General features: G+C 43.1%; 1 protein-coding gene across 1 annotated transcript in view; it reads left to right on the top strand.

Moving 5' to 3' along the window:
• LOC124472179 (receptor-type tyrosine-protein phosphatase N2-like) overlaps positions 1–26,848 on the top strand; it is an 81,840-nt gene extending 54,992 nt beyond the window's left edge. The window contains exons 13-23 of the mRNA XM_047026872.1: positions 4,775–4,987; positions 9,315–9,521; positions 12,706–12,853; positions 13,111–13,184; positions 16,705–16,782; positions 18,354–18,473; positions 18,652–18,818; positions 20,930–20,983; positions 21,717–21,781; positions 23,910–23,983; positions 25,016–26,848. Of these exons, the coding sequence (XP_046882828.1) occupies positions 4,775–4,987; positions 9,315–9,521; positions 12,706–12,853; positions 13,111–13,184; positions 16,705–16,782; positions 18,354–18,473; positions 18,652–18,818; positions 20,930–20,983; positions 21,717–21,781; positions 23,910–23,983; positions 25,016–25,087 (1,272 nt within the window). The 3' untranslated portion in view covers positions 25,088–26,848. The remainder of the gene's footprint in view (positions 1–4,774; positions 4,988–9,314; positions 9,522–12,705; positions 12,854–13,110; positions 13,185–16,704; positions 16,783–18,353; positions 18,474–18,651; positions 18,819–20,929; positions 20,984–21,716; positions 21,782–23,909; positions 23,984–25,015) is intronic.
• Positions 26,849–27,639: the final 791 nt, after the last annotated feature.

Here is a 27,639-nt window from a genome sequence, read left to right as displayed (position 1 = left end):
CCGAAATGGATTTTGGTAAGCCTGCGCGCATCCTCAAGCCTCCTTGCTCCACCTCGCTACATAGGCCTTATGTTCAGAAAGTACATATAAATAATATAATTAAAATGACATATTAATATAAATTCATTCAAGTACGATCTTCCTTTTATTTAGCTTATGGATTTTGCGTAAATTACGCACGACATGTGCAGTTTCTTCTTCTGGTCAGCCGACGACTGACATAATCCATCTCTTGATTTCGAATTGTGATTATTTCTTACTACATTTAATTTAGTTTTATACGAATTTGCATTTAATTAATTTGACAAATTGTAGCCTTTTTCGGCTAAGGGAGTAGCCTGTCCCGCTAGAGTTTACCAGCTTGTTCGAGGTGAGCCAGTATATAAGTTAGCATATTATTTTACATTGTCATAGCTTCCAATAATTCTAAAAATATTCGTCTCATAATGTTTTTTAATTTTTTATGAATGAATGAAAGCTTATGATGAAGACCAGTGTAGGGAAATCTTTGGCGTCTAAGAATACCTGCTGTTTTAGTACCCTTATTGACCAAAAAAATGACAAACGTGATTATTAATACGTAGTCGACTACTGGTAATTGTTGTCACATAATTCAATCGAAGGTCCTCTATGCTTTTTGTTTTGACGGTAAAGCACACATGGAAATAAGACTGCTAATAATAGTAAAAATATTTAAACTCTAGACTAGGAAGTAGGCAGTACAGTAGCCAATGCTGTGCATATAAATTAAGCAAACATGTATTAGAGTTGGAAATGTGCCTCAGCTGGTGTTTGTGTCACTTAGAAAGTTGTAAAGAATGTGTGTCTGTGCACGTATATTTGTTCCTGGTTGTGTGTGTGTGTGTGACGTGTTCTTGCGTGTGCTTGTTTGCAGAAAGGTTTGTAAAGCAGAGAGTGAACTTTTCAAAGGAATTGTATTATCCAAGGTTAGGGAGAGATCATTGTTTCCCCACAAGTAGTTGTGAGGAAACAATGGTTGGGTGCCTCACTCCCTTTGACCTTTATTCAATGATTTTGAATAAGCCAGAGCAACACCAAATCCATCTGCCTTTTGTCTACTGGAGCCGTGCTAATCCTTCATGCCCCTCACCAACTACCTCCCTCCAGATCCCCACTTCTTTCTACGTCGATATCAAATAGCCGGATTGAATACCAACAAGCTGCAGTTCTATTTGGTTACTGTCATTTTCACTGGACCTAGTTACTCAAGTCCACTTAGTATGGATTTGAGCAAACTTAATTCACTACAGTAATTGCTTTGGTAACTTTGTTTTACGTGTAAAACTCATTATTGAGGTGAGTTCTTAAATATTCTTCTTACTTGTTATACAGATATTATTGTGGTGTAACTTTGTTTTTGATAATTCCACAACATCTAATTTTCGAAAACTACATTTATATTTGAATTCAAACTTTTCTAGGATTCTTCTGTGATTAGAATGTAATTTTGTTCGTAGATACTATAACAAATATTTGTTGAAAAGGACAAAGCACAAGAGCTTGCAGCCGGACAGCATTCTTGACGGCTATGCTAATGCTTTTCAACAGTCTTCAGTCATGAGGAGTATGCATATGTCAAATCACGTTTGCACATGTGAAATGAAAAATAATTTGCAAGTACAATTGCTTTAAGACAGATGGGCAGTAGACCCAAGGCATAATAGGACTTCCATTTCTCTTGCTTTGAGATAAAAATGTTTTTCTAGTTCCTTGAGTCAAAGAAGAATGCTAAAACACAATGATTTTCCTTGTAATTGTAGCTGAATAGCATAAAACTGCTATGTTACGTAGACAAAGCAATCAACATATTCATATGGTGCTGCAGATCTATCAACCCTCTACTGTTATGCAAATGTATTTGTATGTTTATCTAAAATCACGTAGTATGTATATCTCAAATCATGTATCATAAGGACGTAATACAGTAACACTCTCATGCTGTCATTATGGCTTTATCTGTGGCTAGCATCGTACAGCAGCAAAATATGGAGGGGGTGGGGGGGGGGGGGGGTTCCATACAGAAGTGCTCTCAGTATAACACAGGGCTCTGTCCATAAAGCCCTTGCCATGTAATTTGATTGAAAGTGCTAAACCTTTGGAGGGAGATAAGAGGGATGAGGATAGGCCCAGCAGCTGCACTTTTGACCAGATCTAGTATCCGAACAATGAGCTTTTCCATTCCACATGTTTCTTATATGACCATTCAATGATCCCCATGGATATTATTGGAGGCCATAGTCCATCACATAATCACAGATTCAGTGCTTGCAGATATTAAAATTTAAGGGCCCTCCTAAGAGCATTTGTTTTTCCAGAATGGCATACTCTGCAACATCTAGTTGTTCAGCAGCAGTCAGAACTGCTACTCATTTTCATAGACCTGAGCCAGCGTTCCACGTCTCCCCCCACTAACTTCACTGACAACTGCAACCAAACTTGATTAAGCGGGTGGGGTCATGCTACATTTGTTTAAATCAATAGACAGACATGCTAGGCAGCCATGATAAAGAGGGTTGAGGACTGTACGAACCCTCAGCATCTGCCCTATGAGGGATGAACGAATACTTATTGTTAGGAGCTTGAATAATGGTTCATTACCATCCAAGCAAGATGCAATCCTTCTCAATGAAATTCAACAAAACAAAAGCATGGATCAAGTGAATGAATAATTTAGTTATTTGATCCGTGGAAATATATATGTTTAGAAAAAAATGATTAGAACCAGTATGTGGTATCAGCATGTATTATCATCAGAATTGCATTATTAATAACCACGTCAGACCCACACAGTATAGGTGCATCCTTCTAATCAGTTTTATAAATAAAAAAATGTATTACTTCCTTGAAGTTAGAAACCTTAGATTGCAACACTGAGCCATGTCACTCACTCACCTAAACCTAGACATCACTAATGTTCTTGTAAACCATTCCTAAAACTTCTTTATGTTGTTTATAACAAAGTTCAGCTTTAAACAGTGAGTCATATAAAAGGTAAAGTATTTGTAACTAAGGGTACGCATTTTGTAAACCTTTACAAAAACCCTTCATTATGGCCACCATTTAAAGTGTTAGACTGCACTCTCTTAAATAATAAGAAGCTCCGTTTGGGTCTTTGTGCTGAGTCGTACTTTGAGCCTCCTCTGAGGACATCACATTACCATGCAGGGAGGTCCTTACAGTACACAGCTTAGACAACCTCAAGCAAACTGGACCTCACAAAGCTTTGGGCAACTGTTGTCTTCTTTTGTGGAGCTTTCTGTGTCGCTGTGTTTAGGTGCTGAATACAGCTTGCAGCTATGAATGAAATAAGGGGTGGATTGCATCTTTACACTGTTGTATTTGTGTGTGTGTCTGTGTGTGTATGTGTGTGTTAAGGCGGTTACAAGCATCCCAGTACAATTCTGTGTGCGGGATGGACCACCCTTAACCACCTCCCAAGAGCTTACTGTATGTACGTCTGACAGACAGACGGGAAGGCCTAAGCACTAATCGCTCTCTCTCTCTTCCTCTGTTTCTCCCCCCCTCTCTCTCTCTCTCTCTCTCCCTCTCTCTCTCTCTCTCTCTCTCTCTCTCTCTCTCGCTCTCACATACTCACACTCTCACAACCTCATCCAAGGCCGCATTTCCATGACCTCGTCAAACCAGTCCAGCTCGTCTCACCTCAAACACTGACAGGGTTTTTGGTGTTTTCTTCTCCCTCCAGACAAGCATCGTTTGCTCCTCTGTTCTTAAATGTTCTTAAACCTTAATCATTCATCACTTGTATGCAAGTGGTCAGATATCGTCTTACATATTGTCTTTAAGGTGGATTTCGCATTGCGAAACAGAGTGAAAAGGTTGTGCGCAAAGGATTGGGCGATGAAACAACATAAAATTATTTTGAAATTAAAGGAAATGCATAGCCTCACAGTCATAATTGTTGAAGAGGAACGGAGGGTTGGGCACTGGAAAAGGAAAAGAGTGAAAGTGTAGATTAATTATCCCGATCTTGTCAAAAGCTGTGGAGAATCAAGGCAATTCAGTCTTTTTTTTCCGAGGCTCTATTAATTTCTTTTGATAATTTTGGTGAAAGAGAATCGCAGGCTCTGTCATTTGGATTGCAATTTGCGCCTCCCTCCTTTTCATTCTTTGCCTGCGAGGCATTGTTGCTAGGCACATTATGGTCGGCCTAATGAGGGGGAATTATGGGGCTATTGTTGATTCATGGTGGTCAGGTAAAATGCGACAGGCCTATCATCCCAAGCTCTTGGCTGTTCTCTTAAATGAACTCCATGTATAACTGGGTTCTTCATGAATAACTTACATGCCACTTGGTCCTGTAAGATTACAATAGGGCCATTCATATCTACTCGAATGAGTTAATATAACTAAATGTGCTTTAATCACTCTGCTGTCTTTAATTTGATCGTGTTCCCTATGAGGATTTTTAATAGTTGGTTGACGTATCTTCAGATGTTATCCTAAATGTTTCCATTGCAGTTTTTATGTTGTTTTATTCTGCGCATAAATTAAACATATATCCCAAAATGTTTGTTAATAGGATAGTTATGTATTGTGACACCATGAATAATGCATGCTTTACTTTTTGTGTATACTGGTATTGGCTATGTCAACGTAAGTGTGACTCAAATCTAGGTGAAATTGTGATACAATTTGAAATGTTTGCTTAGTAAGTATCCTTTTTGGCACAACAGGTGGTGTCCAGGCTTTACTGTAAATATGTCAACTAAACAGCATTCCTCTGTCTCCCCAGAAATCCAAACTGAACCAGATCCCAACCAAGTACAGTCAGGCAGAGTCCACCAAGTTCCTTATCCTGACTGTGGTGTCCATCCTGTGCATTGTGGGAGTTCTCCTGGCCTCTTCTGTGATCTACTGTCTCCGCCACCGCTCCCACCACAAGCTCAAAGAGAAGCTCACCAACCTGGGCTCTGACACTGGCAGCGATGCTACCGCCACCTATCAGGTAGGAGGGCTTAATGCAGCCAGTATTTTTGTCCTTTTACTCAGTGGTTCTGTCTGCCCGGAACCTTCTTTTCAGAGGGTTCCCCTCCAGGTTACTCTTGATTTTATGGAAGAATGCTCTGGACCATTTTTTAGTCAACACTTATTTAAAGAAGGAGCCTGCAATACTCGAGTCATGAATAGTATCAGTACAGAGCATGATCCCTATAAGAATCACTACCTTTGCCTTGGCCAATCAGATTAACCACAGTAGATGATATAGGGCTGCAATTACATGATGTGTTCATTGCTAGTATTAACCTATTTTTCAATGCCACTAGCATTTGCAGTTGTTATTATTATGTGTTAAACAATATAGGCATAAGATAGTTATACCGTATAAAACTACATTGCTGTGACAACACAAGTCTTTTAAATTCTGTGATCCTGCTTGGTGTAATTATCCTTCGGCCAGAAATTATAGGTGTGAAATGTAATTAACAGAATCCAATATTATCTATTTTTATAAGCAATAATTAGATTCACATTTTCCTTGCCTGACCCTTGTGCTTTGAAATGAGAATGGCCCTTTGAGCATTGATAATATAATGAGTACTGAGCACAGTGCTGTTACAGTAAGTACTGACGTTTTATTTGTTGCTGAAATAAATGTGTATGTCAGGGCACACACAGTAGTGTAAAGTCTAATCAAGTATCTCCTTGTTTATATCAAACACCTGTATACAATTTTTTCTATTCTCTTTAATTCTTTGTTGTCAGTATACCTTTGATTTTAGCCTTTGCATTAAATGTATTTTAAAATCTATGTATAAACTACTAATGTCGAACAAATAACCTATACAAAAAAAAACATGCCTTTCATTAGAAAAAAACAGAACTATCGCGTGGTTAATGTTCTTTCACAAAGACCCCGATGTGCTGTACACATCTTAGCGACATAAGCCTCGTCTCTTTGTCAGTGATGCTGTGTAGAGAGGGATTCCCACGGCTGAGCTGAACGTGTGTGTGTGCGCGTGTGTGTGCGTGTGTTAGTCAAGCTAAGAGTGTGTGTGTACCACTCTTGCACAAGGGACTCTCAAAAGCTACATGCAATTAAAGCATGCAGGGAGCAGCGGGCAGTTTGACAGCCCTACTACTGCTATTTCAACACACACACACGCACACACACTTAGATATTCACATACGCACAGGCTCTGCATGTTAATGATTCTTGCCCTTGGCGCTTTTGTCTGAGGCAGCGTTGCACGCACTCCCTCAAATGCACACACGCGCACACGCGCCCGTCGCTTCACTGCTGTTACCCTTTTCCATTGCCTAATCCTTTTTACCTTACAATGCTTCAGGTTGTCAGCCATTATACAGTCACCGTGCAAGTATGACGTTGGATGGGTTGACAGAAACAGTTGAGTTTGATTGACGGGTGGAGTGCGTTCCGTTTGGCTCAGTCTGGGGGGATGTGCATCTCTGTCAGCTCCTCCCACCTGGAATGGGAACGTCATCATAGACTGGGGACTGGCATTCTGCGGCAGCCGAACAAGGGCTCACGTCTCTCTCTCTACTTCTGTACTTCTCTCTCTCTCTCTTGATGCTTTACTCCTCCCTCTCTCCTCTCACTCCATATGGGTTAGTTATCCTCCTCTCAAACGCGTTCTCCTCCCCTCCTCCCTCTCTCAACGCCCCGAATGTACCGTCAAGTTTCCCCTCATTTTTCCCTTCTCTACTTCTCCATCTCTCGAGTCCTCCAGCCCAGCCCTGACTTCCCCTCAACCCCCACGCTTTCTTTCTTTTCCCCTCTCTCTTTTTTCCTTCTCTCCATCCCCTCGCACACCCTCCCTCCCTCTCTTTGTCCGTCCACCATGTTGAGTCAGGAGGGCCTTTGTTTGTTTGTTTGTTTTAGCACGGAGGGGCACACCATGGAGAGAGGCCCCCCCCCTGAGATTGTGGTGGGGCGTGCCAACAGAGTGGCCCCCGTGCAGCTTTGCCCTGCCACCCCTGCCACCCGGCCCATTAGCTCTCTATTTTAGGTGGTGCGGGTGGCACGCTCGCTCCACGGTGCCCTCTCCAGATGGGCACGCCCACCGCCCAGGGTGATGTATGGTGCAGACAACCACATAGACAGACTCTGAACTTGACTCGGAGGGTACACACACACACACACACACACATACTCTGGCATACAGATTGCGACACTGTGTGCAGACATGGTGTTCAGCATAGCTTCGGTCCTTCTGTGACTGGTGTTTTCCTCTGTTTTCTGAAAGTGTTTGATAGAAAAAATAAGCAATTTAAAACCTGCTGTCCTTTGTAATGGAGTAATAGACGTCTTAGTCGATTCCAAGATTTTTTGCTTGATTTATTTTGGTGTGCACAATTATTATTTTTTCAGTGTTTTATGTCAAATGCCACATCCCAAATCTAAAGCTAATTAAACTAAACATTCCAAGAAAATGGAAGGTACTTATCTTTTGTTATAATTGCCTGATGTTTCTTTTTTTTTACTCAGACATAATAATTTGTGTCTGGGGCATATTCTCCCGTTCTACATTATACTATAGTAGCATGTGTGCCCCACACAGCTAAGGACCACAACCATAAACTAAGATAAAGGACCAAGACCAGTGGATGATTAAGTGTGTATAGAAGATAAAAATCAATAAGCCATAAATGAAGATACATATCTCCTCATTTCTTCTAGGCCCAGGGTGGTGCTTGACTATAGCTGTAAATATAAGTTATTTAACACACACTTTGGGTCGAAATGTTCTTAACATTCTCTCCCTCCTATTTGGCTTATTTTGTAACTTAATTGATTCTCTCAGGGGGAGAAATATTGTTAGCCTCTTAGCCTGTTTTAATGAGGCACCAACTGATTGCTGTAGCTGCTAAATTCACCCTGAACGGTTGCTGGGGTAGGTGTTAACTAGCGTGGTAATACTGTGAATAGAACTTTCAGTCAGTAGAAGTGGGATTCCAGGATAGCAACTTAAATTGAGGCTTTATGCTACAGTGAAGCCTGACAGACAGCCATGTCTGTACTTGGCATGGCAGTACTTGAGCAGCATGGATCATGGATCCCTACTGTGTGTTTGTGTCTGTGTGTGGGTGGGTGTGTGTCTGTGTGTGTGTGTGTGTGTGTGTGTGTGTGTGTGTGTGTGTGTGTGTGTGTGTGTGTGTGTGTGCGTGTGTGCAGAAGAGGATGGATGCTGGTGAGGGAGGTATAGGTAGAGGACTAATTGCCTTGGTTATGAGTCATTGGAGCTGACCATAGATCAATGTCTGTGGCAGAATGAGAATGAATGGTGAGGTAAGACCGGCTGCAGAAGGGACAGCAAGATGACGTCTGTTCTCACTTACACCAAGCATGCATCATTATTATCCTTTCTCCTGTGATCAAAGCACGTGTAGATACTTATCAGGGATTCTATTACTTAATTACTGGTAATTCATCTGTTTCACTATGGATGTTGATCATTACTAGACCATGTAGCCTACCTATCCAAGCCCATACTTCTAAATGATGATGCTCTACTAGAATATTGGAGAGAACCAAGTATATTAACCATCTGCTGCAGTTGAACATCAATTAGCAATACAGAGTCATAACAGGTTACTATCGCAACTAAATGAGCTTTAAATGCATTTCCTAGTGTAAAAGTATTAAACATCACTAACTTTTCTTCACAACTTGGAATGGATATAGGCGCTCAAGGACCACAATTACTGTACTGACCTTGAGAGGTTTGCAAACTATAATCAAAGTGTACCTATACACTGTAATCATTCTGTCTACCTATGCTGCTACCCAACCTGCTATGATTATCCTGTCCTATCCTTTGGCTTTTTTCTCGAGCCTGACATGGTATTAATGCTGTTTTGTGTTTGTACTCCATTTGTGACAGAAAATTGTAGGGTAGAGTTACGTCTGAATCCAGGCATTGTTAATGTTGTGCACGTACAGTATAATATTCAAACTTCAAACAATGTCTGTAGATACGCTATATGAAATGCGGCCCAACCACGTTGGTCGGCAATGTTAGGAGTGTTGGAGGAGGTACGTATTGTAATAGCACAGCAGGGATGAAATAGAAATGAGTTGCTCGATTATCAGATAGTTTAATACTGACCAAACAACAGGAAACACCAGTATCAAAGCAGGCTGACCCTAAATCACCATCGACGAGTAACTTCATCCCTGATCCTAGTCAACACTATCAATCCCCTATGGGACAAGGGTGACATGAGAATGTAACCATATGACACGACCGCGCCTGTTTCCTTGGCGGCAGCTTTGAAACCGTCTCGTGTCGCTCTCCATCTCTGTCTCCTAGGAGCTGTGTCGCCAGCGGATGGCGGTCAAAGCGCCGGCGGAGCGCCCCGAGCCGTTCCAGGCCCTCCAGTCTCGCATCAACAGCGTGTCGTCCCAGTTCAGCGAGGGGGGCCCGGCCGTCAGCCCCTCGGCCCGCAGCAGCACCTCCTCCTGGTGCGAGAAGCCCGCCCACTCCAACATGGACATCTCCACGGGTCACATGATACTGGTGAGGATGTGGCGTCGGAGGGGCCCCTCGGCAGGGATCCCTGCCGTCGGGGGGGGGTGGGGCGTCCTGTTCTCTCTTTTGTGCTTTTCCCGCCGTCTCTCTCTGTCCTCCTTCTCACGCCCACGCTTGCCCACGCTTGCGTCATTCTCTGTCTCTCACATCTCTTATGCTGTCTTCCTCTCCCTGTCATCACACATGTCTAGGACTGTCTGCTCCTCTGCTCTCATGAAAACCCTTGTGCCGTGTGCTGAGTCCTATTGTAATTGCGATAAAGCTTTTCAGATCGTTATCATCTCACACGGGGCGTACATGCGTGATGGCGCTTCATGCCGGATGTAACCGCGTAGCCATGAGTTCAAAAAGGCCCAAAGCGCTTCATATCTCCAGGACTATAGAGTGATATTTAGGTGGAATTGAACATTCCAGATATAAGTTGTGCAAAGGAGACCTTCAAAGGATTCCTCATGCATGGTTGGAGTGACATATCCATTCAATGTGATGGATTTCTATCTGAGCGTTTCAAGAGCGCTTTTCTACTCCTCCATGGAGCTTGGGAGAATATCACAGACGGATACGTTTCCTCTGGGCTCCCCATTCATTTCGGTTGAGCTCAACATGAGCAATGCAGGTTTGGTGGGCTTCAGCACCTTGGACAGCTCCAGATGTCTCGCAAAAGCCCTGTAGAAATATGATGTTGGCTATGATTTCTCACTTCGACTGGGTAAAGAGCTGGCCAAGCCACAATTCTCTTATTCACCAAGGTCTTGAGACTTTGAATACAGCAGTGATAGTTATCAATGGAGCACCTTGTAAAACATAAGGGGTCATCTTAAGTCCATTGGAGACCACCACAAGGCAAACAGGATGAAGTGAATAAAACAAAGCCCTGAGTCGTGTCTCACCATACTGTATCACCGAGAGAGGTTGACCCAGGCTAATAGAGAAGGCAGTTGAAATATGCCATCCATTATCACGGTCCCTGAGCCGAAAGCCAGATATTTCCTCTATTGCTCCCAGAAGAGCCATCCGTCCATTGTTCCGTGGGTAATATTGCGGGGCGTCAAAGAACAACATGATTGCTTAGCAGGTTTTTTACTTTGTCCCCCACAGAAAATTAATTGCCTGGTGTTAAAACCTGGAATCCCAGCATCATGATCCCCCACTGATTTTAATTTGGGGAGAGAAATGGCTTCCACCATCTTATCTTATGTTAATGTAGTACTTTGTCCCAAGCGACATGTAGAGAATCTGACTCTGTGCATAAACTCGCCTGTGTCTTAAGAGGATTAACTTGACTCTATATATAAAGCACATTATCTTGTCTTTTGTTGCTGGGCAAGTAAGTGTTATAGATTATACTATGTGCAGACTCCATAGAGATTAGCTTGGCAAGGGTGCTAGCATGTGTGTGTGTGTGCGTGTGTGCGTGTGTGTGTGTGTGTGTGTGTGTGCGTGTGTGTAATTTGGAATGTTGAGGAACAGTGCATCCCCTGGTTTTGGAAGCCTTGTACAACTTGTACAGCCGTAACCCATGTCACCCTTCGTAGTGAGGTCTTAGTATCTTTGTGGTCTTATAAGCGGAACAGTACCCAACTTATTCAATGCGGGCTTGGGAAAACGTACTGTACAGCCTGCCTTTCACCCACTTCTATTGGAGAACCAAAATGTCGCCCACACTTTGGTCCCCCTCCCCCAGTCGCTCTCATTGAGGCCCTCTACTCCATGACATGGGCCCACCTACAGACCACGTCAGAGCCACAGTGGCCGCTCACGTTGCTCTTCTTCTCTCTCCCAGTTCTGATTTTATTGAGCACCTTTGGCAGCTGTAAGCCCTGCACTAAGGGGATTAGCCAGTGTTTGCCCGACACATGGTGATCTCAGCACCTCCTGATTGGATTGCAATAATCCCTTTACACAGCTACAAAACCCCATTACTCTGGCATTAGCTCAGAAGGAGAGAGTGTCTCCCTCTTGTCTCCTCCTCTCTTTCTCTCTGTTTGGATGCAGGAGAGGTGACGGGGTGGGGGTGTGGTTGTACTGCGCTTGTGTGTTAGTTTGGCACGGGGGTGTTAGTGTGGTGTGTGTCTGTCTGTCTGTTTGTAAAGGTGGGTAACGTATTGGGTTAACGTCCCACAGATGTGATAAGGGTCTACATTACCAACAGTTCCTGGCTATATTCTGTTGTGGTGTAACACAGAGTTAGAGGAGTAGGTTGGAGAGTTTGTTCTGTGTGTCGACTCATAATGTAATCATGTTTTGATATTGGGGGCTGTGTCTGGGCGTGTGCCGGGATTAAGTGTTGTTAAATGTAGGATGTGTATGTGCCTACCTGTCTGTGTGTGTGTGTGTGTGTGTGTGTGTGTGTGTGTGTGCATGCGTGTGTGTGTGTGTGTGTGTGTGTGTGTGTGTGTGTAGAGAGTAATTTCCAGCATCAGTAGCAAGAAGGAGCCACACAGTAGCCAATACTGTGTCAGTTCTAAGATGGATTCCTTTTTTAACAAAGACCTCTTATTATAGTGGAAGTCCATTAAGCCTTTAAGGGTACTTAATATGAATCCAGATTATGTCCTCCACATTTGTAGCCTATGGTATTAATCATATTTAATGAGGAGCCATTTTAAGAAGCTCCCTTTTTTTGTGGCATGAAGCTTTGTGTGACACTCCCCCCCCTCTCTCTTCAGTTCTAGAACACTTCATGTTTGTCTGTGATGTGCATCTTACCAAGGGCACCAAACCAGCAAATTCTTAATATCCATCATTTGAGTCAAGTTATACCTAACCTGCTAGCCGTGGTGCTAAAAACATTGCTAGGTTCTACATTTACGTTTGACAAGCTCATTACCGGCAGTCTATCAAAGTCTTGGCTCCTTACTTAATTATGAATACAGTATGGAAGGTAATGGCCTTGGTTAAATTGCTTGTCATTTAGGGACTGCTATTCCTAACTCTGGCTATGACCACAGACCACTGAGAAAGATCAACTGCGAAGCAATCCAGAGAAGGGAGTTGGGTTCGGAATTGACAATGTACCCTTACTAAAGACACATGCAGAGAGACACAGCACCATCAACAAGGCTGGATTGATACTAAATACACTAACTCCTATCTCATCCTATCTAGAACCCACTCGCTTCCACATCCCAGGCTCTGAGTGTAACTCCTCCTCACCCCTTCTCTCCCTCAGTCGTACATGGAGTCCCACCTGAAGAGCAAGGACCGCCTGGAGAAGGAGTGGGAGGCGCTGTGTGCCTATCAGGCTGAGCCCAACGCCTCCACCACCGGCCTGAAGGACGGCAACGCCAAGAAGAACCGCTCCAACACCGTGGTGGCCTGTAAGCTCTCCCCTCTCCTCTCTCTGTCTCAGATGGTCCTGAGCTCCCTTGGGATGGGTACTAGCAGACGGTTCTTAGTTCTTTTTTTTCTGTTGGCCAACGTGGTCCTGTTTACTAATTTGTTAGTTAGATGTTATTTTTAGAAGTATTTTTAGAATCTTAGTACTACTACAGGGTCCTGTATTGATTCAAAGCAGAGGAAGTAAAGTCCTTAACGAGGAAGGAAAGTCATTAAATCCTTTACGTTTATATTTCAGATGATCACTCAAGAATAACCTTGAAGCTAGAAAACAGTCAAGGCAATTCTGATTACATCAATGCCAGCCCAATTGTAAGTACCTTCACCACATACTTAATTGAGCGAAATATATACGGTACAAGCAATCCAAAAGAAACTACAGCAAAACAGCGCTGTGCAATAATACACTGTGACACTACGGTTGTTTCATTTTGGTAAAAACGTATGCTTAGGTGCTATGTGTAACGCTATGAATATCAATATCAGTTTCATAGAAATATCAGGCAAACATTCACTGGGGAGAGGTGTGAGGAAGGGCATGCACGCTCCACTCAATTCTGTCCATCTTTTGAAAAGCACAATAGATCAGTGAATTCCTGGATATCATTAGCGATGACCTTGAATGATGCTAATGCAACTCCTATGTTTACCATTAAGCAGAGCAACACATTTCATTAGTTTCTTTCATTTCTGCCTCCAGGTACATGTTGGAGAGCCAGAATGAATAGTGCAAATTCAGTTAATATATCGCTCTTCATTTTAACATTGGGCAGATCACCAGATCCAGAGGTAGCCATGCATTTCAGATTCCCTCCATGGTGCAAAAAATGGCAGGATGTGAGTGACAGAAGGACCTTTTCCTACACAACATCACGACCGACAAACATGATGGGGACAATTGGTTGGTGTATTTACAGCCATACATTTGTTGGCAATATAAATGCTGCAATACCGCTCCACCTACACTCAAATTAAAGAAGGAAAGAAAAGAGAGAACAAATGATATGCTTGCGAGTGGGAGACTGTTTGTCTGGAAAGTGTGGAAAGTTTTTTGTTCAACTAAAATACATGGTATTAGAGAAATTGCATAGTAGCAGCCCCTAAGAGCTGAAAATAAAGACATTTGGGAAAATCATTGGCAATCTTGTTAATAGGTTGGAATCCTGCTGATTCCATGTGCATTCATCCATACAGCATCTGCATGGTTGTGGAGATATTTCTAAGAAATTCTGCCACATTATCGTCAAAACTCTGGGCTGGTTTTCTGGACATAATAAAACCTTGAGAAACGTTTCTCTTCATTTTAGACTATGCTTAATCTGTGCAAACAGCCATTCATGTCTTAGAAATGTTCTCTCTGCATAGAGAACATCTTATGTCTAAGGGTAGTCTCAACTATCGAATGTGACACCCTCCGATGGGGCTCTTCCACATTCTCACACTGAGACGTCTTATTGAGAGATCCTCTCCTTCTCTTCCTTTTCTCGAGGGAAGATTCCATTTTGAGGATCCAATAATGGGAGTCTTTGCCGCCATGAATTCTGGTACTCTTCATTCCTGTGAGAGTTCATAGTTTTGCTGAGGTTTTTACTGGTGTCTGCTATTAAATGGATACTAATATAAGATTTGGATCCAATATTCTGTACATACTCATAAAAAAAACATCTTCCAATCGAACACAGGAAACTCTTGACCACTGGCTGTTGCGTTCAATTTCTCACAACCAACCAACCTCACCCCCTCCCCCACCCACGACAAAAACTCCTCATGGATTCTGGCTCCCCATGTCCACTTTCAATACCTTTTCATACACCTCCGCCCGGAAGGGAAACCAAACAAACGTGAGTCACCACTGCCGCTAGCATCTGTGGACCAAAACAGCAGCGGCCACTGCGTTCCAGGATCCCTGGCGAGTCAGACTACAGCAGACACAAAAGGGTATGACAGAGTGGGAAGCCCCCCCTGCCGAGGTGACAGACAGGAGAGTGCAGCTCGGTGCTGCTGCAGCCCACCGGGCACGGTCAACGGGTTGGGGGTGGAGGTGGTTGTAATGGTGGGTGTTTTAAGAAAGGGGTCGGTAATCACCGCCACGCTGGACCCTGACTGAGCCCGAACAAAACCGAGCATAATTACTCCTGTTGTGTCACTGCTGATTGGGCAGCGGGATGGGGATGGTGGGGTAATCTTTTCTTATCCCTTTTCTAAAATTGTGAGGTCGGGGGCGGGCGGGCGGGAGGGGGGAAGGGGGGGGGGGGTAATAAAGGGACTGGGAAGGTGTGCGGGTGTAGGTTTGTTAGTGTGAAAGGGTGGGAGTGAAAGACTGTTTTCACGGAGAACCACCATCAATGGCACCGGCAGACCTGTTCTCTAGATGACCACGCTGGCTGCCACAAAAACACAGACACACTCAAGAATGTCATTAGCACCGCATCTCAGTTTCTAAGACAGGAGGCACTTGGACGTGTCAGGAAACATTGTGTCTCCTGAGAGATTGGAGAAGGAGGGAGGGAGGTAGAAAGACAAAGAAGGGGGGGAACAAGGCATGCGCAAAGATGAGGGACAGCTACTTTATCTGTCTGTTTCTCCTCCCTTCGTGTGTCTCCCCCTCTCTCCCTCTCTCTGTCTCTTTTTCCCCCTCCCTCGTACCTTCTTCATCTGGCAGCCTTTACCTCTCCACTCTTGCTCTCTCCCTTGTTCTGTCTCCCAACTAAATGAGCCTCACACGGTTCCCTCTCTCCCTCCCTCCATATTGGATCTACATTGGTCTGCTTTAAAAGCTTAACGTCTCCTGGGAGATTGCATCAGAGGAGGGACATTAAGAGGCTTTTTCTTTTGGTTGTTCTCGCATAGGCCAAAGCAATGCTTTTTGACTTGCTGTAAGCCGTCATAATCAATAGCATCTTAATTAAAGGGAAAAAATCGGTCCCTCCCCATCCTTTCCCAAACACTACTGTGCATTCATGGTTGTACTGTCTAATTGAAACTGCAAGCCTCCTAATAAGAACTGCTCCTTTCTTCCCCCAACATTATACATTTCAGTTAAAAGTGTAATATTTTTTGCTAACCTCGAGTCCATTTAAAAGATTTGACTAATCTGAATTATGAACGAACAGGAGACCATTTAAGACAATTTTGTGTGTGCGTGTGTGTTTCTGAATTATCTGTCTCCCTCCATAATTGCTTCTAGCTAAATTGGCCTATCCAATTATTCGATTTTCCATACTATTTGCATGGTAATAGGTATGAGTGTCAATCACCTATTCTCTCAGTCGCCTCACGTTTCACACCCACTTTTCTTTTCAACTTTGGCTTCCACCAGCAGGAGACGTTTGAGCTCCTTGTTGTTTTTGAAGCACCACAGAAGAAGAGAAACATTTGAATCAACATTTTGGAACTCAATGGAGCGCTGGCTTCCACAAACATTTGGTTTACCACTTGGAATGATTTTGCACACTGCATTAACCCAAAGGAAACCTTGAACGCTTCAATGGCCGCCAAGTAATTTTTGAGTGGGACCTCCTGGTTTGGCATCACACTCAATGGTGCTTGCCTCACTGCCAGTATGGCAGTTTGGATGGGCAAATTAACATATGCTAAAACCAACCGCGCTGAGTGATGTAGCTTTCTTCTTAATCAGTAATGACTTAATCAGTGGTGTTGTTTTACAGTTATTTTATTAGAAACATATGTGAATTTGTATGTCCCAATTTGAAAGAATAATACTGCAACCTCTACTGATGGTTCCTTCCCACTTTCTCCTTGTTTCTTCCTCTCTCTCCTCTTCTCCTCTCCTCCTCTAATTTCCCCTGTCCCTCATCCCTCTTTTTGTCAGATGGACCATGACCCGAGAAACCCGGCCTACATCGCCACTCAAGGCCCTCTCCCCTCCACGGTCGCTGACTTCTGGCAGGTAGTCCACACACACACACACACACACACACACACACACATACACGCTCACACTACACTTTATACACACCAAACTCTTAAACACACTGACAGACACGCCACACACAGACAAGAAGACACACACACCCTCCTTCTCTTATTCATAAAATCAATAATTTCCCCAGTCTCAAACAAAAAGGAACTCCAGTGTTATTACCATCGTAAGTCACAGACGACAACTGCAATCTCTAGCTAGTGTTAGAATTCTCACCAGTGCCACAGTATGTAACGCCAGCACACAATCTAACTCAAAATGCTGAGCAAAAATGTCTGCTTATTGTACGCAAACCGAGTGGGCCAGTCTTGTCTTCAGACCAGGGAGAGATCCTTTTGAATTCGATTAGAATCTTTAGGAAAATCGACTATAAGAATTTGGTCCATCTACTATGATAATGGAGGGGCTTGGAAAAGGGAGTGAATTGTTGAGAAAGAGCTCTTGAATTGTGCCGTGGACTGGACTGAAATGCCTGTCCCAGCATGGGAGCCACTGGGGTATGAGTTTGGGCCTCTCAGCGGACCCCCCTTCCCCCTCTTTTTTTCGGGCTAATCCCTGAAGGTTGTGAACACACTCCCTCTCTCATTCTGTCACACACACACACACACACACACACACACAACAATCTATTCCCCTCCTGCCCATTCCATAGACTTATAGTCCAATTCAATAGGTCTCACAACACAGCATGAGGCTGTACTCTCTCCTTCCCTCTCTCTCTCTTCTTGCCCCTCCTCTCCTTCCCCTGTCTCAGTCATTAAGTAGGCTGAGGGCTGGCCAGGTCTGGATGCCTTCATATTCAGGCTGAACCACAGGCTTCTGTAGCATCCATTCTTGCCAGCATAATGCGGTCTGAATGTTACCCTCATTGGAAGCCTTCTAATCAGCACTGTCTTAGCAAGGTGGTCCTGTGTCTCCCTAAATCGTTTTTTCTCCCCATGGGGCGTTAACGTATTACATATTGTGCCATGGTGACGGTAAAAATGTAGACAAGATAGACAGTTCGATAGCTCAAACGTTGCACTTTATCAAATCCATAAATCGTAGAAATACTTTTTGGAGCATTGCTGTGGGTTCAGTGGATGACGGCCTCCAGAGCCAACGTCTGGATGAGCTAATGACCAGCACAGTATTGTTTTATCAGGTCCGTTATTGCTAGCTCTCACTCTACACAAGCACAATGGCTCTCCTGAGGTCACAAGACATAGGCAAAAACAGGTATAGCCGTCAGCAAGATAAATTTCACCATTTGGTCAGCCAGGTTTGAAAATAAAGAAGAGAGAAATTATTTCAATTATAGTTTTGAGTCATGCAGTACTCCTTTTGACAGACTCTGTATTTGAGTGACTCACAGCTTAGACAAATGTTCTTCTCTTGCATTTTTGGAAAGTACTGTAGATCAAAAAGATGATTGTGAAGTTCAAGGGAATGTGCGACTGAATAGCAATGTGGGATTGAGTCACTCAGTATCTCTCTCCCATGGTATTTGAACACCAATACCGGGGACGAAATGGCGGTTGTGTTGTGGTTGTGTACAGATGGTGTGGGAGAATGGATGTGTGGTCATCGTGATGCTGACTCCTCTGACAGAGAGCGGGGTGAAGCAGTGTTATCACTACTGGCCTGATGAGGGCTCCAACCTCTACCACATCTACGAGGTACAGAACCCCCTCTAGCATCCTGGGGTTTTTCCATTTCATTTCTACGACATTACTATTCAATATGGTGCATTTTATTTATTCATTATATTTTAAAATGTATATGCCAGGTGTGTATTTCCGGCTGCATTCAATGTTAGCATCTCTCTGTGTTTGTGTGTGTGTTTTGTAAAAAAAGGTCAACCTGGTGTCAGAGCACATCTGGTGTGATGACTTCCTGGTGCGAAGTTTCTACCTGAAGAACATGCAGACCAATGAGACACGCACTGTCACACAGTTCCACTTCCTAACCTGGCTCAACCAGAATGTTCCGGAATCCAACCGGACACTCTTGGACTTCCGCAGGTAAGCCCAGAAATAAAAGTCCAAATAATGTCTTTGCTACTGTCGGATAAATAGAATTGAAAATCTGGATTAAACAAATCGACTTCAGTCGCAATTGATTCCATCTTACCTGTTTTTTTCTTTTCCCTTCACCCACCCCTTCCTCCTCCTCCTCTCTATCTATCCCTTTCGTGATAAGACTTTTAGCTTGGCTCGTGTGATGTCTTAATATCGGCTTTGCTGCTCCCTCAGGTTTAACATGGATTTACTCCCTGTCTGTCTTTGATGGAACCAGGTGTTGCTGTGTTTGCGGTGCATGTTAACACCTTGCTAGATGTTGACTATTTTCTTGGTGGACCAGAGTTAGGTTATGGTGTAAACCCTATAGCCAGCTATCACATACCAATCTATGAGCTTTTCTTGAGGAGATAAGAAGTTGCTTCTGTTTACAGGGTGAGAAAATGATGAAGGAAGTACAGCAGTATTACTATGTTTCTTTGAATCTTATCTTTATTGTACTGCATTGGTGGGTTACCTGTCTCATCCGATTTGGGGGCTTGAGTCCGTAATCTGCAAGCTGATTTCACTCCTGCTGTATGTCGGCATGTGTTTAACACAACTCACTCCCTTCTGATCAAGCACAACGGCACTCTTTACTTTGTGAAACGACCCAGTTTTTTATTGTTTTTTGATTGGGCTTTTTTCCCTCTCGTTTGTTTTTGCCAAGCTAACTAGCGGTTGCCACTGTCATTTTTGTGATGTTGCAGCTAGTAATATGAGCCCAGTTGCATAGTCACAAAAGTGATCATTGGAAACTGCGATTCTGCAACCAAAAAGAGGGGCCTCGTGGACCCCTCCTCTCCTCTCCTGCCTCAGTTCTCCTCCTCTCCTCTCCTGCCTCAGCTCTCCTCCTCTCCTCTCCTGCCTCAGCTCTCCTCCCTCCCTCTCTGGCCATCTCCTTCTTTCTTTACTCTGTGTCCAATGACCTATAATGACCTCTTGCCTTTCGCTTGCTGATGATTTGCTTGACTTCCTCCGATCAAACCCACCTCCTCTCTCTCTCTCTCTCTCTCTCTCTCTCTCTCCCTCTGTCTGTCTGTCTGACCCTTCAACTTCTGGGGCGCCTCTTTCCTGTCCTTTGAATTAGCTCCCACACCGACCCCTCTCCCCCCAACCCCTGACCACCCCTACACCCAATGGTCATCCTCCTCCTCTTGTTCCAAGATCCTATGGTAACCTTGCTGATGGCATCTGTGGTCAGATCTGTCTGCAAAAAAATGGGTTTCAACATTTGTTTGCAGACCTGAATCAAATATTTCTTGCACAATACTTGGGGTGCAGTTGACTTTGGTGCATTGGATTCCCAAGGTTTTCACAATATCAGTGAATCCTTTGATTCCACTATGCCAGGAAAGCTGCACTAGCCAGTGCACCTCATGTACTTGAGCCTAAAAGGTCCTCTGAGGTTTGAGTTCATTAAATGAACATGGACAATTTGAATATAATCAAGGTGGTGCTTCCTCCAACGTGCTTTTTGCTGTACCACCATCTTGATGAGTTCACGTACATTCCATTCCATACATATATACTGTACCTCTCTGCTGTTTAGGGACAAGGAGCTAGGGATTATTCCTGGGCAGTTGAATGTACTTCTGTAATTCATCTCTTCAACATCTGCTTCTTAAAAGCCTGAAAGCTGCCAGACACTTGGACATCAGCAGGAGTGTGTGGATGAGGGGTGGGAACATGTTTCATTCTACAAGGAGAACAGAATAACAATGAACACACATTCTTTCCTTCATTAGATCAAACCTATTGATCACCATAGCCAGTCTTATTTGGTCACATATATTATGTATTTAATTGTGGAAAGTGGTCAGATTATCAAGTTGAAAAACTTAACTCTCTCACTTTGCAGAGGCTCCATGTCACCTTATGGACTTTTGGCCCTAAAGCTGTTAAATACATGCCAAACTGTAAAAAAATACATACGAATAAAGTAAAAAGTTATGTTTAGTTAAATTTTAGAAGGTAGAGTGTGAAAATGATACCCTACTGCCATTCTGTGTTTTTAATTAAACGTTCATGTGGGGTTGAACTGTTTATGATGCATATCTTCTCTTCTGTTACAGAAAGGTCAACAAATGCTACCGGGGACGCTCTTGTCCTATTATAGTCCACTGCAGGCAAGTATAGACACAGGCTTTCGTTCATCATGCCTCTTCAACCCTACTCAGTAATGTCACATTCCAGGTGCTCAGTTAACTACAGTGGGCTTGTGTTCAGTTATCTCTGACCATTCTGTTCAAGCATGCCACGGTGCGTCCACACCAGTGTGTATTATTTACCACAGTCTCTCAGTAGGTCATTTTTACTGAGCCAACACCAGTTGATGTCATTTATCTGAAAAAAGGAAGCACCTGAACGAGAAAATAATGTTTCCTCACGTCACAAGATGCCCAAATTAAACATGTAGAAATGTTAGTATCCAATTCGTTTTCAGCTGTTCCTTGAAGTCGGATATTGCAGTTTGCTATTTTTTCCTGTTATTAAAATTATACCATAAATAACGTTTTTGTTCCATAATTTGCCCCTTTGATCGTGTTTATCCCCTTGAAATAGCATTAGTTGACTCATATGCATGACATATTAAATTCTGCTCATTGCATTCACCTGTTACAATATGTCACATTTTTGGGGAACTGAAACTAAATCAACACAGAGTCGTTTTAAGATGTACAATAATCTTGCCTTGGAATGTTGTTGGCTAAGTCATAAGACATGGAAGCTGGCCTTTATGTTTGGCTTTAATACTTATAATTTACCTCTCTTTTACTCTCTCTCTCTAAATCTCTCGCATCTCTCTTCCTCCCCTTTTCTCTCTTTATCCATTCATCTCTCCATCTTTCTCTATCACAGCGATGGCGCAGGTAGAAGTGGAACATACATTCTGATTGACATGGTTCTCAACAAGATGGCTAAAGGTGAGCGGCCAGTATTATTCATTCGTTCTCCCTTCACACTGGTCCAGTTGGACATGCTGCCATGGCAACATGCAAACCAAAAATGTTCAACCATGGGTTTAGAAATGCATTAGAGGGGAGACTGGCTTTTGTGGAATGTTACATAAAGAGGGAGACTGAGAAAAAGAATGTGACAAAAAATAATTCCGTAACAAATACAGTAGATTTGAGACAGTATGGTGTGCAGGTTTATCTGGGTTTGTGCGTATGTGCACCTGTACTATATTTGAGCTACATCCTCACTTGTGACCGCAACCAGGAAGGTATGTGTCTGTCGCAGTCTCCCTGAGCGATGCAGCAGTCCTGTCCTGCCTGGCCTTAACCAGAGATGAAAGGGCAGAGTGGCCATCCTTGCCCCCACTGAGAAGCCGCTTTTCCCAGGCTGTCACACTGTGCGGCCGGCTCAGAACCCCCCCCGCCCCCCCTCCTCCCGACCAACAGGGCAGGGATCTGGGCCGGGCTGGGCCTGTCAGGGGGTGGGGGAGGGCTGCAGGGGGTTGGAGTGGGGTACAGTCTTTGTCTGGCCCCTGAGAAGCTGGAGGCCCCAGGTTGCTGCTACGGCGTTCCTTCAGCCTGATCAAAGCCACCTCCAGGAGCCTCGGACACAAAATCATCCCAACCCCCACCGCCCCAATCCTTTTCTTTCCTTCCTTTTTTCCCAAGGAATGAATTGTAAATTCAACCGAGAATTATGCCGAGGGTTTTTTCCTTTCTTTTTATTTGCTTCTTTTTTCCCCCCAAAGCTTCTCTCTGTGTCTCTCTCTCTCTATCTATCTCTCTCCTGTAATGTTCTCTCTATCTTAAGAATCCTATGCACAAGTGCAGGGGTGCTTTCAGGGGCCTAGTGTCCAGCTGGTAAGCACAGCTCAGCTCTGCTTATTCACGGCTTCCTCAAGGGCCAGGGCTTTCTTTCTTTTTTTTTCCTTCTCCTTTGGTTCTTTTTCTCCTTGAGGAAGGGAGTCTTACGAGAAGGGAACTCAAATGAGCCCGTTTATACTGTTCCATCTAAAGTGTGGTTTATTATAAACCTGCACAAAAGCATGAGTTGTTAAGTCCTTTCAAAATAAAGGCCTTAGTAGAGTAAGGCTAGTAGAACCGTGTGGCTTTCTTGGATGGAACGGAGTCTATTGTACTTCTGGTCATTTGAATAAGAGAATAGGACTTGAATGAGCTTTTCTTTACTCATTCATTTTCAGCTTTTTTTTTTTTTACAGAAAGTTTGCACTTTTGATTCGTGCAAATCAGGGAGGAGGAGGAGCCTGCAGTGGGAAAGAGTACAGAAAACAAATTCCATCTTTTATTTTATTTTTGCAATTTTGCACCTCTTTTTCTCTGTCTCCGAGACATTCTTTTTCTTCTTTCTCCTCCCCTTTGCAAGGTTTTCACAGTGAACACGGAAAGCCGTCCAGGCGATGGTGTAGTCTAGCCCAATTAGTTCAAGATTCAGATAGCCTTGGTCTTTGTGATCACCAGCGTGTTCAGTCGGCAGGGGGGCACAGCCCGCTGCCAACTTCATCACCATGTCTGAACAAACGGGCATGGTGCCATGCTGGTGAGCAGGCACTGGTACAGTCGAAAGGTGGCCTGGTATTTACCAGTGACAAGTATCGAGGCACCTGAGGGGGGCATCTGAGAGGGGGCACCTGACATGACGCAGGTGGAAAACAGGGCCTCCCTCCCCCCTCCGATACGAAGATTAAAGTGGTGTACTGGGGAACGTTAGTGGAGCCGACCAAAAGGCTGATGGGAAAGGGAGCAGAGGACACAGCTTTTATCAAGGTTCTGAATCAGACACTCGACACTTTCACAAAGTCTAGTGTTCTTTCCCTTGGATCTGCTCCTCCTTCTCATCCCCTTGTTTTTCATCCCAACAACAAAAACAATCTGAACCTCGTGTGTGTGTCGGTGGTTATCCGTGTGTGTGTCTGTGTGTGTGTGTGTGGACTCAGATGAATGCAACAACGTTCTGTTCCAAAGGGAGAGGGTATATAAAAGCAGAATGACAGATGCTGGCTCGGATTATCTTTCCTGGTCTTTGAACTCTGTCCAACTGTGTGTGTCTGTACGTGTGTGTGTGTGTGTATTGCAGGTGCGAAGGAGATCGATATTGCTGCCACCCTGGAGCACCTAAGGGACCAGAGAGCGGCCATGGTCCAGACCAAGGTATCGTCCTTGTCTCTCTGTCTTTGTCTCTCCATGCTTCTCTCTTGGTCTCCCTCCCCCCCTTCTCTCTCCCTTTCCCTCAGGTCTGTCTCACCTTCGAAGTATTGCTTCCTGTCTCTCTCTTATTCCTTTCCCTCACTCTGTCCCAACCTCTCTCTCCACACCTCTCTTTCCTTCTCTCTCTTCCCCTTCTCTTTCACCCCTACACCCCTCCTCTCTCTTTCAACTTGGGGAAGCTTTAATGACAGCCTTTGATTTGTGAACAGCAAGTGGGTGTGGCTCTATGCTGCCACTGCCTAACCCCCTATCTCACTATTTTAAATCAAGGTGGTGAGCTCACTTATAAGAGTGAGGCAAGCTCAATATAAGGATGAACACACACTGCCTCTCCCACTCTGCTTACCCTCTCTTTGTCTCTCCCTCTCTCAGACCAATATACTGTACATAGATTCATACACGTTCCCTTGTCATATTCATGGGGGGTCACTTGAATGTGTTTTTCCAGTCACAGTCAACATTTTAAAAAGATTAGACAGTCAATTGTTGTTTAGTTGACCCGTTCTCACTCGATTAAATCACTGCTGAAGCTGTCTTTATTTTCAAGGTATTTATACTGCATGTCATATGTAATTTAGTTTTTGGCTATATACTCCAGAACTGAGCAGAGAATTGAGATGTCAGTGTAAACCTGTGGTCATTTTTTATTTTGTTCAGGTGATGTCGTTTTTTACATAATATTTAGTATTTAAAATATAGGGGTATGTCCCAGGACAAATTTTAGACAAGTTAGCAAGCAGTTAGTTTGTCTACATGGTTGTAACACATACTTCACACATGAATAGGTTACAGTTTCACTCCCCCTACTGGTTATCAACATTAGAACACTTGTAAGCAAATGTGTGGCAAATGCAAATGATATGCGGCAACTGTGATCTGAAGTTTCATACCTTTAGGTTTGGGATGTTTCTGTATGGCTTAACCTTCTGTCTCTTTTCCCTATTTCTCTCTCTCTTTCTTTCTCTCCACTCCCAGGAGCAGTTTGAGTTTGCATTGACAGCTGTTGCGGAGGAGGTGAATGCCATACTCAAAGCTCTGCCACAATGAGAGTGGCCAAGCCTCAGCACACCCCCGCCCCCTCCTCCCCAAACTGAAACTCCCCTCTGCCCCCCCCCCCACACACTCGTTTCATACCACCCTCTTCAACTCCCGCTCTTCTTCCACCCCCTTCCACATTTCCCTCCCTCTTCTCCTCCAAAACACTTCATGTTTCCCACAATCCCCTCTCTTCCACGCCCACTCTCTCTCCTCTAATCTTCTACCCCCTCTTCTCTACTTGTCCTCTGCTCCCTCCTTCTCCTTCATCTCTCCTTCTTTTTCTCTCCTCTTCCTGTTGCTTCTTGTGAACATTGTGCCAGAAACCGTGACTGGATATTAAGAGTTGATCCCCTATGAAGCTTGTATTTCAAACTGAAGATTCATTGCATTCAAACAACCTTACTGATTGACCAATGTTTCTCTCTGTGATAGATTTGAATGTGTTTATCATAGAATTATTATTTCTAGATATTTATACAAGTGTGTCTGTAAAATATGATCTGTCCAAACCCCTCTTCCCTTTCTGTAAACAAAAAAGAGTATTCAGCCAAGTCAGATTTTAAATGTCATATTCTGTATCTTCTAATTTCTTACACTGGAGATGTACAAAAACATATCTAAATTATAACTACTCAATTATACTATGGAGAGATTTAGATTATGAACATGATGATTTTGTGCAATTATGAGTAACTACACAAGGTGTATGTTTCCTCTCACTGTTGAGACCTTTACAATATGCTTATATTGGTTAGCTGTTACAGACAAAACAAATGATGATTTAAAATGTACTAATGCCTGCCTTAAATAAAGCAGTACTATGAATGAAATTGTATTTTTCTGTTATTATAGCAGCTTATTTATGTAGCATAAATGGTTTATGTGTGAATATTAGCAGCCAATGTCAAGCCAAGGTAGCATGGAAAGACTAAATCTATTAGTTTGCCCTATAGGCATGCTTTGTTATGTATCTTTTGAATCAGTGGGATAAAACACAGACTACATTTTTATCAGACTTGACTGCAAAGTTTTTACTCATTGTTTTAATTTCATGGAAAACGCACATGGAAACTGCTTATAGAAACTGGTAATGACTACTTGTCAGTACAGTACTAATTATTTTGTCAAATTTGTGTATGCTGTATTTCTATCTTCCATGTGTTTGTGTTTGTGTTTAGAAATGGTTTTTTCCATATTTCAGGCAAAACAAGTCATAGTATTACTTTTTGTGCACAAGCCAAGGATAGTTAATGAAATGTAATTTGATCTATGAATTTCCTAAACTGAAGCTAGTACTCATGATGTTAATATCCTTTTCCTGTTGTCCTCTAGAAAACCTCAGTTTTTTTTTGTAGATTGCTGATCTATTCCATTAGTCTGTATGTACATATTAGTCAAAAACACTTTAATGTTTTTTTTTCAGTAAGATAAAATAGCTCTTGTGAATAAAGTCCCAATTATCAAAGGAGTGTTGTATTGCGAACACATTGTATGTGCTTTGGAAACTTTGTTGTTATTTTCAACATTTCATTATCTCCTTTTAAAGCTTTCTTCATGTCTTCTCTAGATTCTGAGTAGGTGGCAAATATCTGGTTGAACAACAATTTTGAGAACTGATCTGTTATATCTGAATAGTTTAGCCTTTAGTCATAGCCTTTAAATTTGCAGTCTGAGGCTTGTCTTCTAGCTCAACATAGCTTCTTTTGAAAAACATTGTGCTTCACATAACTCTCAGATGAATTAGCAGATGTAGAGTATGTGAAAACTTATTCTGACAAACAAGTCCCAACTTTGGGAATAAAGTATGGGATGTGATGAGTAATGTATCAATTACTTTATGAAAATAAATTAATTCCACATGCATGTTACAATATTTAAGAGTCCAAAACTATAAATCATTGAAAGATAGATACAGCACAATCTACATTTTTGATTCTAAAACCATAAAGAGTTGATAAGTCCTCTTTGGTTCCCGGTAGACCCCATTGGTAAAGCCCACATTTTTCTTGAGCAGAGCTGTAAGCAATAACAGATCAAATATTGACAGGGAAACCTAACATTAGAGGTGTAGAATTGGCCAATCGTGGGCAATGTCTCAGTTCCATCTCCTTGATTGACAGTTTGGGCTTGGCATTCTCCTCCCCTACCAATCTCACCTCATTGTCAGCTAGAGTGGCTGCAAATGGCCTGATGCTATTTTGATCCCCCTTCAATCTGCATGGTGATTCACATGGTTTAGCAGACCCATCCTGCTTTTGGAATATACAGAGAAATGATGCTGTCTGTGTCAACACTTCCTGCCACATGCAGGAACATGAGCTACTGCCTCCCACCAACTGTAAACATACACCCTCATACAGAGACCCAGATAGAAGGTGTAACCATGTAACCATTTTAAATTAGCATTTGGAATGTTAGGATATGTCAATCAACGTATTTGTAGATGTTAAGATGTCAGAGTTATATGCAGTATAGGTGATTTTATGCGCATTTGTTATATGAATCTATTGAAAATTGCTTTAATTATCCTAAATGGTTCTGCTTTTTCTATTCAGAACTTT

The sequence above is a fragment of the Hypomesus transpacificus genome, chromosome 10, assembly GCF_021917145.1.
Source record: "Hypomesus transpacificus isolate Combined female chromosome 10, fHypTra1, whole genome shotgun sequence".
Classification (NCBI taxonomy): domain Eukaryota; kingdom Metazoa; phylum Chordata; class Actinopteri; order Osmeriformes; family Osmeridae; genus Hypomesus; species Hypomesus transpacificus.
The sequence above is the reverse complement of the archived record's forward strand: the minus strand, read 5'-3'. Positions and strand labels throughout refer to the sequence as shown.